General features: G+C 37.2%; 1 protein-coding gene across 2 annotated transcripts in view; it reads left to right on the forward strand.

Annotated features, from left to right (window-relative positions):
* LOC134746017 (transmembrane protein 47) overlaps positions 1–15213 on the forward strand; it is a 38127-nt gene extending 22914 nt beyond the window's left edge. For both annotated transcript variants that reach the window (XM_063680184.1, XM_063680183.1), the window contains 5 exons: positions 2133–2329; positions 4840–4979; positions 8549–8611; positions 9634–9764; positions 10370–15213. In XM_063680184.1, coding sequence (XP_063536254.1) covers positions 2133–2329; positions 4840–4979; positions 8549–8611; positions 9634–9764; positions 10370–10402 — 564 coding nt within the window. In that variant the 3' untranslated portion in view covers positions 10403–15213. The remainder of the gene's footprint in view (positions 1–2132; positions 2330–4839; positions 4980–8548; positions 8612–9633; positions 9765–10369) is intronic.
* The last annotated feature ends 257 nt before the right edge of the window (positions 15214–15470 follow it).

Consider the following 15470-nt stretch of genomic DNA (forward strand, 5'->3'; position numbering starts at 1 on the left):
TTTCGTACGCTTCAATTAAGTTACACCCAAAAGGGAGTTGTTAGTTCCTATCCAAAGAGGGGTGACACTGACTGGATACCAAACGCAAACTGATTAGAATGTGCTATTATAGGTGGATATTGCCATCGTTAAGTATAGTCAGCACCATCGTTTTCAATCGTATTGGCTACATCAAAAGGCTGCTTTTCCAATAACACAATGAATTCAATTACGAGCTTTCGTAAAGTGTTTAGGGTTGATATTGGATATTATATGGAGCACACTGGCACCTGACATCACACACGAGTGATGACACTTGTCGAAGCGTATATGATTAGGAATATACGAGCATAGATGAATTATGCCATTTGGACAGTGGAAATACGCACACAAAATATACAGCCAGCTCACAGACAGAAACGTATGGTACAGACAGTGGAGGTCTACTTGACAACTTAAATTAGTTGTTTTATATGTATGTACCTGCTTTTGATGTATAAAAGAGCGAGCTCATCGCCAACAAACTGCTCCGCAGTTTGGCGAAACATTGTATTATGGTGCACATGTTGTATTTTCCATGTTATTAAAAAAAAAAAAAAAATATGTTTGCCCACTTGCATAGAACGCCGTTTAACGTAGAACTTTGAACGCCCTATAATCGATTGTACAGATACAGATCTCACGCTATGAGGCAGCCTGAGGATTAAAAAACACTTGTCTAAATAAGGTTAAAGTTAGGCAATTAAGATATGATATAATTAAGGCTTTTGGGTATTTTGTTTAAAGTTTTGAAGCGAACTCTATTTTTTATAAATAAAATTTTGGGTATTTTGTTTAAAAGTAGACATTTTTTCTACCGGTACTCTGTATCGAATGTTCACCAAAATAATAAATTAATTCTAAGCTTAGTAAGAAGCTAATTATAAGCTTTTAATATATCCTGGTTTGTTTCTATATATTATAGCAAGAAAAAAGCAAACAGTTCCTGCGATATCTTCTCGTGCGTACCTATGTAAATTAATTACATATGATGACAGTTGACCTGACAAATTATGTAGAGATAGAATCGAGTAATAATATATGTTTATAACATTTAACTGCATTCGTTTCTAGGAATTTTTAATTTCTGTTTGTTTCAATTTCACCGATTGCTTAAAAGTTTTTGTCCTCGTATTACTTGTAGGCATTAATTCGTCCTTTTCAAGAATTTTCAATAAGGGTTGACCAAGCTACTAAAGAATTCGATTAAGTAGATTTATCTATTTTATGAATCGAATTGCACTACAAATTTGCCTTAGCCTAAGTTTTAAGAATTTGTGATACGACCGTTATAGACCACAATTATTTAAAATGTCATATCCTCTCAACTCTCAAGGCCCAGCCATACAAGATAAAATTTCATAGGTACTTTACCAGTGAAATTCGATCCGTCAGGATAGGAAATACATTTGATTTCGTTTTGTTTGAAAATTGAACTAATCAAAAAATTGTAATTTAAGTTTCGAAGTGATGAAACGTTGTAAACATCTGTCTGCTTGGTCCATAATCTCTTCTGCACTTCTGTTTGTTGAAAACAATACGTCGCATCAATCTGCTTCACTGGAACAATCTGAATCCTGTTATCGACATCAAAGCTCACTGTTTGATATTGTGTTCCCGGAATACCAATAGTACAGCCGGTATACCAATCCAATTAATACCGATACCGACTACCAAATTTCTATCAGGTTATAGTTATCGCTCTAGGTTGAAAGTTCTGATGAGAATCAAATCCGTCCTAGGCAACTAGATGGCTTGGTCACTTTTTCTTAAGTATGACATTTAAGTTTATAATCTATGTAATCATATCCCGGCTGTGCAGTACCACCAGCTGGCACGTCTTTCATAAATGTGCCGCCAGCATGGTGGACATTCGCGGCTATCACATTGAGGCAAATTCGCACTTCGCTCCGGTGTATGAGCGTGACATGTCCCGCTCGCACACACAATCCAATGTGAAGAGCGCCATATTGTATCTAACAAATGCTAATTCTTATCGTTGTATTCTAGAGATTTATGAATTTAGTAAGAATTCTAGTACACTATCAATAGGTATGCAAAATGGCGTCTGAATTATCGTCACCGCAAAACTGAGTTTAATTTTCTGTTTGTAGGTCATCGCCCTAATATGCGGTCTGCTAGTGGTGATCCTCATGGTGCTGGGGCTGGCGTCGGCGGACTGGCTGATGGCGGCAGGCTGGCGGCAGGGGCTCTTTATGCACTGCATAGACCCCGAGGCTCCCACGCCGCTGCCCTTTGACATCACGGCGCAGCCCGGCTGCTACGCTGCGAGGCCTACCTCTTATATTAAGTGAGTGCATCACACATGCAAGCTAAGGTAGCTTCGCTTCTGTCGACATGTTACAGCCTCACTTACAGCAAGACAGGTTCATACCTATATATTTGATAATACTTTGACGCACTTTACTGAAATAAATTCAAGCGTAACAGAATAGTTATTACTACGCAGTCTGCGAGACCCCCGTGGCGTCTCTCATATTCAGTGTTTTCATTTTAAGGATACGTGCGCATACACGACCTTTGTGGGTTCAAAGCGTAAAAGCGTGTAACCCCACAAACAGTACGTAGGGGCGCCATATTCCGAAAATTAAATTGAACGACCTTGGCGAGGCCCGAGGGTGCCAGATGGGAAGCCCTCCGGGGAAATCTTAAATCCACCGAGATTAGTTTTGTCAAAAGTTTGTCCATCCATTCAATAACTAATATGATCTTTTTTTTACCGGGGCTAAGACCAGCTGCACCAACTGTCGGTTTGCTAAAGTTTAATTGTATAACAAAGTTAATTGTATCTTTTTCGTAGGTTGTTACGTTTTTATAAGATTTCCGCGAAGTAGTAAAAAAGCCGATTTTCATGATATTTTTTTTTATACTTCCAATATTATTTATGTAAAGATTACAGTTAATTTTGAAACAATGTCAAGTAATGCAGAAGAATTATAAAAAAAAGATCCAATATAATTGATCTAAAGTTATAGTTTTCCCCTGATTTTCATTTTCCTATTGACTGCTATTTTATTGCACACAGCTGTAGCACGCTGTAGGTAGTTATCTATTGGATAACAGCTGCGTTGCGAACTCTTCTGTTACTATGCAAAATGATTGAACATAGACATTTTAAATCAGGGACCATAATTTTAGTGACATTTCATGTAATGTTTTATAATATTTGTAATGTAATGTTACTTGCGACACTGGTATAGTTTGAATCTTCTCAAATGATTTTTACGACAGACCCTAATCTGTTCAACAAAAGCCATTGTTTCTTTTCTGTGAGCGCGTGGCCATTGTGTTTGAGCGCGTTTCAATGGTCGTAAAAATCATTTGAGAACATTGAATCTATAGCTAAAGAGTAAACAGTTGAACAAATGCCACTGTCTACCATGCTTCATAGCTTCAGTAAAGGTCCTCGTTCACTAACATATAGCTGTATATTGTCGTTGACTGTTTCAAGAGCTCTACAGCGGTTGATATGTTGCCGTCCAACGACCACTCACATTCTCAAAGCCGAACTACACGTTCGTTTTCCAGTAGTTACTTAGTGGTCTCTACCATATATGCCTTAAAACTACGCGAAAAGCATTCACATGGTACATTGAAGTGCATTCAATTGAGTATTTAGCTAATATGATATTACAGAAATATCATTTAAAACTATTTTAGTAAACGGAGCATTGACATTACTTTCTTCAATTATTCTTCTCATGTCTCAAACTGACTCCATGTTCGATACTTTTATTGTATTTGCCGAAGATAGGAATGAAATAGTTGCTATGGTTCTATTACAGCGAATTGCATTTCGGTTTCACGCTCGCTAAAATTTTATTCAGTTTCAGTTCTCTGTCTATGTTTCGTTTATCAGTCATCAATTGTGGTTGGTGTAACCGGTACTTAGCCTCGAGGGCTAGTATTAGTACAACCAAATCTTAAGACCTCCAAAATATCACATAAAATCGGCAGGCTCGAGGGCCTGTTTTTTTTTAAGAAAAAAAAATCAATTCCGCAGATTCGAACTTGCGACCTCTGGGAGCATAAGTTCAACTGAGCTACCGAATCTTGTCCAATCTGTATGATTTTTTAAAATTTTCCTTAAATTATTTTGTAATATCGCTTGTCTCTGCTTATTACTAAAATTAATAAAGCTCTCGTGTCATCGAAAGTGGTAACCTATAAGTAGAGGTCGAGGATCGATCGTAATCGGTGCATACAGTTCACACTCAGGTCCACGACATACTTAAGTCAGACGCCGCACAGAACTCGACGCTGAGGCCAAACTGTGCCAACACAGAATATAAGTAATAGTGTGTATGTATGTGTATCGTTTATTATACATAGAAAAAGAAACACGGGAAGAACAGCTACAACGTCAAACAATCAATCAATGTATTATCAAACAGAAAGTACATGTACACTCCTTGCTGCGAATGAATTACCTCACAGGCTGATGGTCTTTTGACAGAAGACTGATCTAAGCAACTTACACACACATTGATATATTATTTACAAACATGACGAGCGCACATAGATACTCAAACCATTTGTTTAGTATGGCGAGTCCGCTCAGTGCTGCCAGCAGCGATGTGCAGCAGCGATTGTCTCAAGAGGAGTGCGGACAGTCACCTAAGAGCGCAGGAGCGAGGCTCCAACCTCTAGCTAGGAAGCTGTCGCTATGGTCGAATACGGCTTGCAAAGATGATTGTTTTATATTCAACCTCAAGGGCCGTCTTGACTTTATTTTGTCGTTCTAATCATGACACCTTGAGAATTGTAAGCGGGTATTAAGCGTGTAAATTGTATTCGCAGGGCGTCGGCGGGGCTGTGCGTGGCGACGCTGGCGGCGGACGTGTGCGGCGCGCTGCTCACGGGGCTGGGGCTGCGCTCCGCCGACCACCGCACCAAGTTCCGCTACTACCGGTTCGCGGTGCTCGCCATGTCGCTCGCACGTATGTACCCTCGTTATGTGCAATTTGCAAGCGCTAGCTATTCGCAGATGGAGCGCTCGCGGCGCTTTTGTTATCTTAATCCGATCATATTCGGGAGTAGGATCTCCTCTGTGTAATAGTCGGAAGAAGGAAATAATTTCTGTACTTATTTTACTTACTTTAACTTTATTTATTACGTCTACGTCCAATTTTTGCTCATCTGTATTTTAATCTATCAGAAAAAAGAATTTAATTAAGTAGGTATTATTATCATCACATTTATAACTTATTTTAAAATCCACCTTATTTTGGCTAACAGTCATAATGTCACAAAAATATACTTGTCAATAATTTAAAAATAGAATTGTTTGACCTATTGGTTTAGAAGCAGTGGCTCGTACGAGTAAGTAGGCAGTGGCTATCAGCTGAAACAATCATTTTAATAATAGGGTATTCTCCTACTAGTCAAATCAGTTCCTTTTTTAGAACTGTCAAAACGTTTTGCTAATATGGAATTTATATGATAATTACACAGTGACGTCACGGTCAACCCACCTACTTTTTATACTTCAATCCGATTGATACAATAGAAATTGTGTTTAAAAATAACTGCTATCTATGTTTTTGTAATAATTATCTGGTGCTTTATTTCATGCATGGTGTGAAATAATTTATTTTAAATACAGTGTACCCTATTCATAGAATATCAATTTGGGTAGTTGACAATTTTTTTAATGGTATGAGTCGATCAGGTTTTTTAGGGTTCCGTACCTCAAAAGGAAAAAAACGGAACCCTTATAGGATCACTCGTGCGTCTGTCTGTTCGTCTGTCACAGCCTATTTTCTCCGAAACTACTGGACCAATTAAGTTGATATTTGGTATACATATGTAAGTTTGTGACCCAAAGACGGACATGTAACGTAAACAAATGAATTTAACTTTTTTTTTTTTTTTTTTTTGAATGAATTTAAACAAAATAAAAATAAAGTTTTTCAAACTACATCGTGTTACATATCAAATGAAAGAGCTCATTGTTTGAAACTCAAATATATATTTTTTTATAATTTTACAATAAATAATTTAGAAGTTAGTCAAGAAAATAGGCAAAAAATGACCACCTTTATCTCCGAAACTACTGGGTCTAAAATGTTGAAAAAAATACACAGAATAGATCTTAACCTATAGATTACAGGAAAACCTATTAGAAATGTGCAGTCAAGCGTGAGTCGGGACTTAATCACTTAGTTTTTGATCCGACTGCTACGGGTTTTTTAAAGACATTTCACTCACGTTTTACATAAAAAATACATTGTTTAAAATGTGTAATGTACGGAACCCTTGGAACGCGAGTCCGACTCGCACTTGGCCGGTTTTTTGAGGATCAAATGTCTGTATGGGACCCATTGTCTTAAAGCAATACAAAAGTCACAAAACTCACAAATGATGGTCGAAGTCTGGCACCCGCACTATACTGACGAAACGCTCTAACAAAATGGCAACACATCTTGACGTCACTGTGTGGCTTTGCTTAGAAGTCGCTTTGCTTAGAACTTCTAAGTTAGAAGTTGTTTCGATGTATAGCAAACAAGTAATTGCGATTTTGTCGGTGAAATGTTGCGTTTATGTATATTGTTGCTATACAATATTTTTTTAAATAAATTGTAAGAACTCTAATTGTACCGTTTTTTTCCTGTTTGAAAGTAAAAAAAATGTTTTTTTTTTTTTTGAAACTGAGGTATTTATATATTTTTTAGTTTTTAATTTATTGTGACAAATTGCTCATTTTCTATCTATTTAACTAGATTTAGTTATAACATTCAACATGTGTCAACTACCCTATTAGTTGAAATTGTACCGACTACGTAGGTGACCTAAATCTGGAAACGATAAACATATTGTTTTTGTTTTCAAAGGTCACAAGCATTTAAACCAATTACACCAAGGATTAACTGTCCCTCACCTCATTATTACTTCCAATTATAGAATTGACTTATCTTTGTGTATAATTTACATTGTAATTAAATATATAGACTGTATTTTAATAAATAAATTTTAAATACATTTATTTACATACAAGATATATACAGTGGTACTACGTAAACGAAATTAATAACTAGCTTAAATCTAAAATAGGCCCTTGAGGCATTGTACCAAGAATGCTGGCGGCATTTCCCCGCTGTATCGCAAGTCTGATACGTTGTGCGAGAAAGCCGCCAGCTCTTCGGTCACCAGTTACGTCAACCAGACGCTTCGCGATTTCTGCAAACAACTTATGCGCGCTGGGACCCCATGGACCTAGAGTTTCAACTCCAAATGGAACGAAATGATACTCTCTACCGAGGCTCTTATATTTATTACGTTTTAAAATTTCGGCGCTTTCCGCCGCTCCGCCCGCTTTTACATCAGTCCGTTGGAGGTGGGACGGTGCCAGTGTGTCTACGCAGGTAGCATCCCACACCAACATCCGTCCCAAGCTCCAAGGAACCAAGGACATCCCATCGGGCCTCTTGCCATCATCTCTGATAATGCCAGTCGGCTCAAGAAGAGCGGGTACATTGATGGTGGCAAGAGACCGACGGATTATGTCATTAAGCGACGCATGTCTTGAAAAACGGCCGGCACTTTTTTGACAAGATAATCCATGGTGTCCCAGTCGGTCCACGTCCGTGCCACAAGAGCATATGTGTGGCGTACACACCGAAACCCCGAGTCGCAAACCAGTCGCCAGTCTAAGGGAGGCCGGATCCAAGAAAGTACCAGTATTAGGCGAAGGATGGGCATGTAGCCAGTAACCCGCTTCCCGGGCTCCGACCGCCAAAAGCCTCGCGCGGTCTGGACCTGTACAGTTGTTTAGGAGAATATTGTAAGTTAAATCACAGTAAACATTATCCCAACTCCTTTGTGAATTTGGGTTGTCTGGAAATTGTTTTCCCGGGCAAGCAATTTTAAAAGCATTTTTGGCGTCCTCAAAGCCCGCAATCTCACAGTTTGTGGGCAAAGCCCTTAAAATATTTAAATAAATACTTAAAAATAAGTACTTAAACATACAAAATGTAAAATAATCTTATTATGTATTATGAATATGACCTATAATTGTGTGTTATGAATAATACATTTCATTTCATTTCATATTTTATAGCCGATTAACCATGTAAACTACTACTGACTGCCTTTCGTTACTTTGTTTGTATTAATGTCAGTTGTCTTGGAAAATATGACATACTGAAGTCGTATAAAAAGCGGCTTGATGTTGTGACGTCACAAGATTGCCAACTTCTTCTAAAAAATATTTGAACGTTTCTGAAAAATTTAAGTCCCATAACAATTAGTTGACTTTCCGCATAAGAAAACCAGCCTACATAACATAGGGCACTTTCAGACACAAAGGCGCTCATAGATCGCCATATTATGTAAAACTTTTCAAATTAATCTCGTCATATTAAGAATTCCCCACCTGAATTCTCCAGACTATCCTACTTTCAATTTTAACGACACTTCAGCTGAAGTAGTTGCCACGCAGTTGGTGATAGAAGTTGGAAGTTTTTATCTCGTTATTAACGTTGTACTTATTATGTTTATTTCTTTGCAGTGATGTGCATCTTAATAGCGCTAGTCATCTACCCGGTGTGCTTCGCCGCAGAACTGAATTTAGGTAAGATATTACAATTAGGTCCATCCACTTTTTTTGTCAATCGTTGCCATGGTTATGTTCCCCTGGGCCACTTAAAATCCTGGGTTTATGGTATTTAAATTAGTCAAACAAATATTTTTTTGGCAGTTATAAGCCCTTTCGCGTAATAAGGCAGACAGGCAAGGCAGTTATAAGCGTACTGTTGTACAAGTTGTATAGAGTAACAATTTGAAATAGTTGATCCACCGATAATAAAACAAATTGGCAAATTAGATAACTAGTATCGAAAATACTGGTATTTAACCCATAACCAAGAAACCAGTAACGTTTATCAATTTCAAGTCAGTTTCATTCACTGTTGTAAAACAAAACGTGACATAATTCACTAACATGTCCAACACAAATAAATAATTTATGATTCTAGGGAAAAACGTTTTTTACGAAATGAAACTTCTGGGTAAACATCCTATAAAATGTTTTTCTAGGAAATGGATATACATCTATTTTTAGACACTCCATTACTTCAATTAATTTGCCGGTATCTCTTTGTTTTATAAGCATTTTGAACCGCGGTACGTATTTCAGAACACTAGATATACTAGGTGGGTGGCATATCACCCTTTGCCTGTTAAAGAATACAATTACACCAAATTGAATATGGCATGAAATAAAACTATGAAAACGGATTATATCGCGTATATTGAATTTAGACTACATCCCGACGTTGAATATGGCAGTTCATTACTCTGACAGGTTTTTTTCTGGTTTACAGGAATATTATTCGACTTTTGTAAATACATTTGGTCATTTTGTACAAGACGTTCGATATGGTTGCAAACCTATATAAAATACTTAATAAAATATGCTTGTTCTTCGCGGCCTGGTAAAGGGTTAAGGAATTGCTTATACTTCAGAAAATTCGTCCCATGCCTCCGTGACCCGGGTGGCCGAGCAGTTTTAGGCACTGGAGGCATTGGTCACTTTTTCTTTCGTATATGACATCTTTATCAGTTTATAGACTGACATTTTGATACCTTTTGCAGGAAACCGATCGGTGTGGGAGTTCGGCTGGGCCTATGGCGTCGGCTGGGGCGCCGCCATTTTCCTGTTCGGCGCCGTTGTGCTCTTGCTCTGCGACAAGGAGAGCGAGGAGCTCTACTACAAGGAACGAAAAGTATGTGTCGATGCAATATGAGCTTTATGACTTGGTCTGTAAAGTTGACTTTCATACTGATCAGCTGGGTCTACGGCGTCGTGCTTCCCCTGTGACAAGGAGAGTGAGAAGCTTTACTACAAGGAACGAAAACGTACGGTTCACTGCAATATGAGCTTTGTGTCATGGCTGTGGAGTTTCCTTTCACACCGTCCGGCCGGCGTGAGTTTGAGGTGTCGCCGTCTTGCATTTCGGTGCTATCGTGTTCTTGCTGTGTGACAAGTTCAGCGCCTAGCTCTACTACAAAGGAACGAAAAGTATGTGTTGGTGCAATATTATCCTTGGGTCTTGGGCTGGGTCTAAAGCGTCGGTTGAGGCATCTAATATATAATGACTTCAATGTAATTTAAGCCATTATCAAATTGCTACAAAATTGCTATTTTTTGTTTCGTTCGATTTCAAGACAAAAGAGATTCAACCACATTTCTAACAGTATTGATTCCAAATTAGGTAAGAATGGCTAGATCATGGTGCCCCCATCAGATTTGATCGATTCCTGCGACTCTGATAACCCCGTAGTGCATTAAGCAACCGCTACCCACTCTAACCCCTTGTTTTGAATACAGGTGGTCCACACGGAGCGCACGGGGCGCCCCTAGGGCCGCCCGCGCCTGCCCGACCTGGTGCCGTGAGCACCGCCTCGCTAGCACCGACGCGCACGCCCGCTGGGTGTGAGACCGAGGTAACACCATGTACCGATGCCTGACACACCTGACCGTGCGATTATAACATAACTACAACACGACATATTACATTTTTACACACTTTTATTTATCTGCACTGCTATGTGTGCTTCAAATCTTGTAACTTAAATATTGAAGCACTTGCCGGTGTCTGACTCAGTTGAAATTTGGAGTATTTCCTTAATTCCGATGACAGTGCAATAATATGCTAACATGGTGCTGATCTGATGATGCAGTCGGAAAGTAACCAAAGGAGTTACTCGATGGTAAACACAAACAGCTCATTAAAACGGTCTCGAGGAGTACTTGATAGAAATGCAAATGAGAAGAAGTACAATCAACAATAATGGTGTGTTAGAACAACACACACGTTTTTTTTAAACATAGATTTTCGCTTGGTTTGGCAAGTTTCGTTTAACATTTGGTATGCTTTAGCACTGTTGAGTGCATACCTACATTCAACTTAAGCATGTCAACATTAAACAGTTAAGTAGAACAGCCCTCATTTCACAGTAGAACACGAAATGTAAATGTGAGTTTTGACGTGTCCTCAGAAATAGATCTTCCATAAATGCAAAAATGATTTGATAAGTTCATACTTTTTCCAGTTATTAAAAATTTGTAGACTTTAAATACTTGAGACTTGTTTTACCATCTGTGCCACTTTGGTGCTGACTACTACCTACAGTAGTACAATTAATATACATATTTTAAACAGTACAAAACAGTAAACCTAAATTATTCTACCCTCAGTTTAAAGAGAATATCTATTCCTCATTTGCATAAAATAAATTTGTTAACAGAGTAAATAGACAGTCTGAATATTTTTATCATTTAATAAAAAAACAAAATCTGACGAGGAATGTGCTTAATGTCCAAACCAGCACACAATATAACATGTTGAATAAATGTAATTTTTATAATAATTATTTTACTACTTTTACTTGGTGGGTTTCTGGTACACTTACTCTATGAGAAAATAGATTTTCAGTACTGTTGTACTGAAGATCGAAAAATTCCAATGTTAAATTTATATTTTAGTTGTAATATTTATATAATCACAATCATTTTCTGAGTTTAATTTTGAATATGTCGTGCAGTTTCTTCAATTGTTATATCGCATTGTCAATTCCGTAATTATAGACAAAAGACTAATTGCGTAAGGAACCTGTTGAGACGTAACTTGCGCAATGTGTTTTTTTCTATATAATATATACGGAAAAGGTGTTCAATATATTTAGCACATTAAAATCACATAATATTTAATGATATTAAAACGTCTGTAGCGAAATACGTGCTCGAATCTCTTATTGGTCTAATTTATGTACCTAACGTTTTTTGATTATGTCATTTTTAAGAAATGGTGACGTTAATGTGCTTCAATATATGAATCGGTACGGAAGTGTTTACCCGACTAAATCTGTCATGCAGATGTAGACCTTACAGTGTGGTGACAAGGTCTACTTAGCATTGATAGCCCTCGATGACTCGCGTCATGTTTTCTTAGGCTCATTTCGTAGTACTTGCGCTGATACTAAATTATATATAAATTAGGATCTGTATCGAATCTCAATTATTGAAATAATGATGATATTGCATTTGCAAAAAACCTCAAATGTTAGCTTAGGCTATTTTGGACCATAGTCAGTGTGAGTGCTATGATTATACTTATTTTTTAATCATTTATATTTATTTGTTTATGAGGTATATTTTTTGATAAATCTTAAGCTAAACATAGCTTTTGACAATCAAATTTATCCAGATTTTTTTACTTTGTGATTCGCTACGTGTTATTAACGCGTTTTATTTTAGCCATACTTTATTCGTAAGTTTTTTTAATTGTAAGTTTCGTTACTATAGTCGGTCAAGCAAATCTTGCCAGTAGAAAAAGGCGCCAAATTTAAAAAAAAATGTAGGTGCGAAGGGATATCGTGCCATAGAAAATTTGAATTTCGCGCCATTTTGTACTGACAAGATTTGCTTGACCAGCTATATGTCCCGCGCTGATGCGCCGGGCGGACGCCGTACCTAGAATCCGTTCCAAAGAGCGTTCCCTTATTTATTGGCTTTAATTTATTCGTCCTACGTTAGTAGTTAGACGTTGAGTTAGGTTTAGTTAGTGGCGCGCGCTCGAGTATGTCTCATCGCTGGCGTGCGCGGGGCGGCGACAGGGCAGGCGCCGACAGGCGACAGGCGACCGAGGACCGGCGCGAGCACAACACAGCGCCACGACCACGTGGACGGACACGGACACGGACAAACCTAGTGCTAGTGCTAGTGCACCATAGTGTAGTGACGTTCACTAGTGACGATAACGGTGAGCTACGCCGTAAAGTAGCGAGCCACGGTTCTTCTGACATTCGTATAATATGTTAGTGTATTATTAAAGGACGCGATGTACAGCGTGCCAGGCTGTAAACTTCCCCGAGTGGGATCCGGTGACCGGCTATGATACTACTGAGATATCTAAAGGAATTAAATGTATGTTTTGATTATAGTTACCTTTTAGTACGATATACTCGCTGTTGTGTAAAATCTATTTTATTAATGTTTATACATTGCCCCGATAACTATTTGTTTTCTCTCGAATTAGTTTCTTTCTACCTTATAAAATTTAGAATCTCATTCGATTACTTTTGATCTGAATTTGCAATATTTACTAAAGCTTTTTTGGAATTGAGTATTATTTTAAAAATCATAATATTTTTTTATTAACGTTTATATAAAAGGAATGTTTAACGAAATAATTATCAAACACATCTTACTAAAGTGTTGTATGTAATAAGCATAACGGTTACGTATAAGTGTATTCTAGTTGTTAAGATTAAGATATTGTAAGAGCATTGTTAGAGCATTTACTCAGTGCTATCGTTCGGTCTGGCGATGAATTTACTAGTTAACAGGCGACTGTGTCGCCTTCTACGCTGATTTGTAGTCCTTGGTTGTGGCTTTAATTCCATAAAATAACATTTATTTTGTGATAATTTGGTAGCTTTTCTTGAGGCCTTAACGGAACACGTGACGTAACAGATGGCCCGTTGAAAAATTGTCAATTTACATTTACATTTTATTTAAGTAGTTTTGTAGGATGATCTTCTATTTTGTATAAGGACAAGTAAATTTAATCATATTTTTTAACTTAGATTATAAGGTCTGTTCTAACACTCACTCGATACTATCGAAATGTTTTATATCCACACTGCCATTTAACTTAAATTATTTTTCTTCCCCGAGTCATTTTAATTATATTAGTGTGATAAATTATTGTATTTACTGTAAGTGTACATTTTACATAATATGGTATCCCTAATCCCTTCTAACGTCAAGTAACTAACCAGTTATTTTCGTAACTTGTACTTGGGCAATTTGTTAGAGCAGTTCTCTTCAAGTGCCCATGTTTGCCTAGTTACATATTCGCACACTGAATACATTTTTTTAACAAATGAAAAAAATACTTTGAAGTGTTAAAAACGTTGATATACATATATTATTGCCACATGGTTTCATTTTGCCTGTCCTTTAAAAAAGTTTATTCATTATATCAGTACAATGGTTTGTTTCAGAACCTAGTGTGCATATGAATCTTTGGCAGGCACATGAGTCAAAAGTTGGTAACTTCTTAGTTACCAACTTTAATATAAAATAATTATTTTACTGCAATTGAAAAGGCGAAAAAAAAAATGGAAATCTCTGTATGTTAACTTTATGATACTCGTACGCAAATCTTGGTATTATGTCGTTGTAATCTCTAATATGTAATGTAATTTTACTTGTTTTATCCAGTGCTAAAGAGTCTTAAGACAATGATTCATTATGGGATAAAAGAAACGTCCCGCGGCAAGCCGCACGTCGCCAGCGACGTCAGGTGATGTCTCACAAACAATGCCAATATTCGTACGTCAGGCGATGTTTCCCTATTTGTGATTGTCCCCTAGTGAATTTCTGGCTTATGAGTACAGGTCGATCCACGAAAGCTGGCACGAATGGAATGAACGAAACTTTCATTGTATAAGTGACACCTGTATCTGTATACAGTCAGAGATAGATAGATAATCCGTTTATTTGTTTGCCACAATACACACACAAAATACAAGTAATAAAATGACATAAAGAAACAAATAATACAAAACCAGTCAAGAGAAACACAATTTTTTACAAAATTGCTCATGAAAGAAAAAAAATACATTGAAATACTGTTCCATACATATAAAAATGCTGTGTGCGTCGCAGCAAAACAAAAGGGTTTTTGCTCAGTATTACGCTTCCCCCTTAGGAGAGGTACATATATTCTGCCAGGACCAGATCAGGTCAACCAAGATACAGTGCAAAAGATGAAATATTCAGTTAGTACTCACTTACATAGCCATCATTTTATGGGTTTAAGTGATACACACAGATATTTTCATTCACTCATTCATTCCATTCATGCCATTTTGTGAATCGACTTGTAGAACAATGTAGACTTATTTCAATACAAAGAACTCTGTAAAAGAACACGCAAACATTTAGGTACTGAATAATAAAAAGTGATACAGGTGGAGGGAATGTCAATAAGATTAACTAGAATTTTGTTATGTTCTATTACAGATGTCTTGACGTGTTTATGGTACATATTGTACCTACTCTACGAAGTTGCCCATGTATGACCATATTACAATGTCCATTTTCGTAGCCAAATTACAAGTCATATCAATGAGATTGAATAAAGTACCTAGTGAAGAATGAAATGTTTTCATTTATCTACTTATTGGTCAGCTAAAAAATATTTGCCCTAGACCGCACACAATTCACTGAAAGTGGTAATATTATATTAGTCTCGTAAATAAAGAAGACCGACAACCCCCATACAACGCCGCCTGAATTGTCAATGTTGTATATTTTTACAAATTTCGTTATTGTTACTGACGACAGTTGTAGTCGCAAAAGTAGATTTCAATCATCAATAAAGCATTTTCAGTCCTTAGAAAAGGTTAAAACTAGATGG

The sequence above is a fragment of the Cydia strobilella genome, chromosome 12 (assembly GCF_947568885.1).
Source record: "Cydia strobilella chromosome 12, ilCydStro3.1, whole genome shotgun sequence".
Classification (NCBI taxonomy): domain Eukaryota; kingdom Metazoa; phylum Arthropoda; class Insecta; order Lepidoptera; family Tortricidae; genus Cydia; species Cydia strobilella.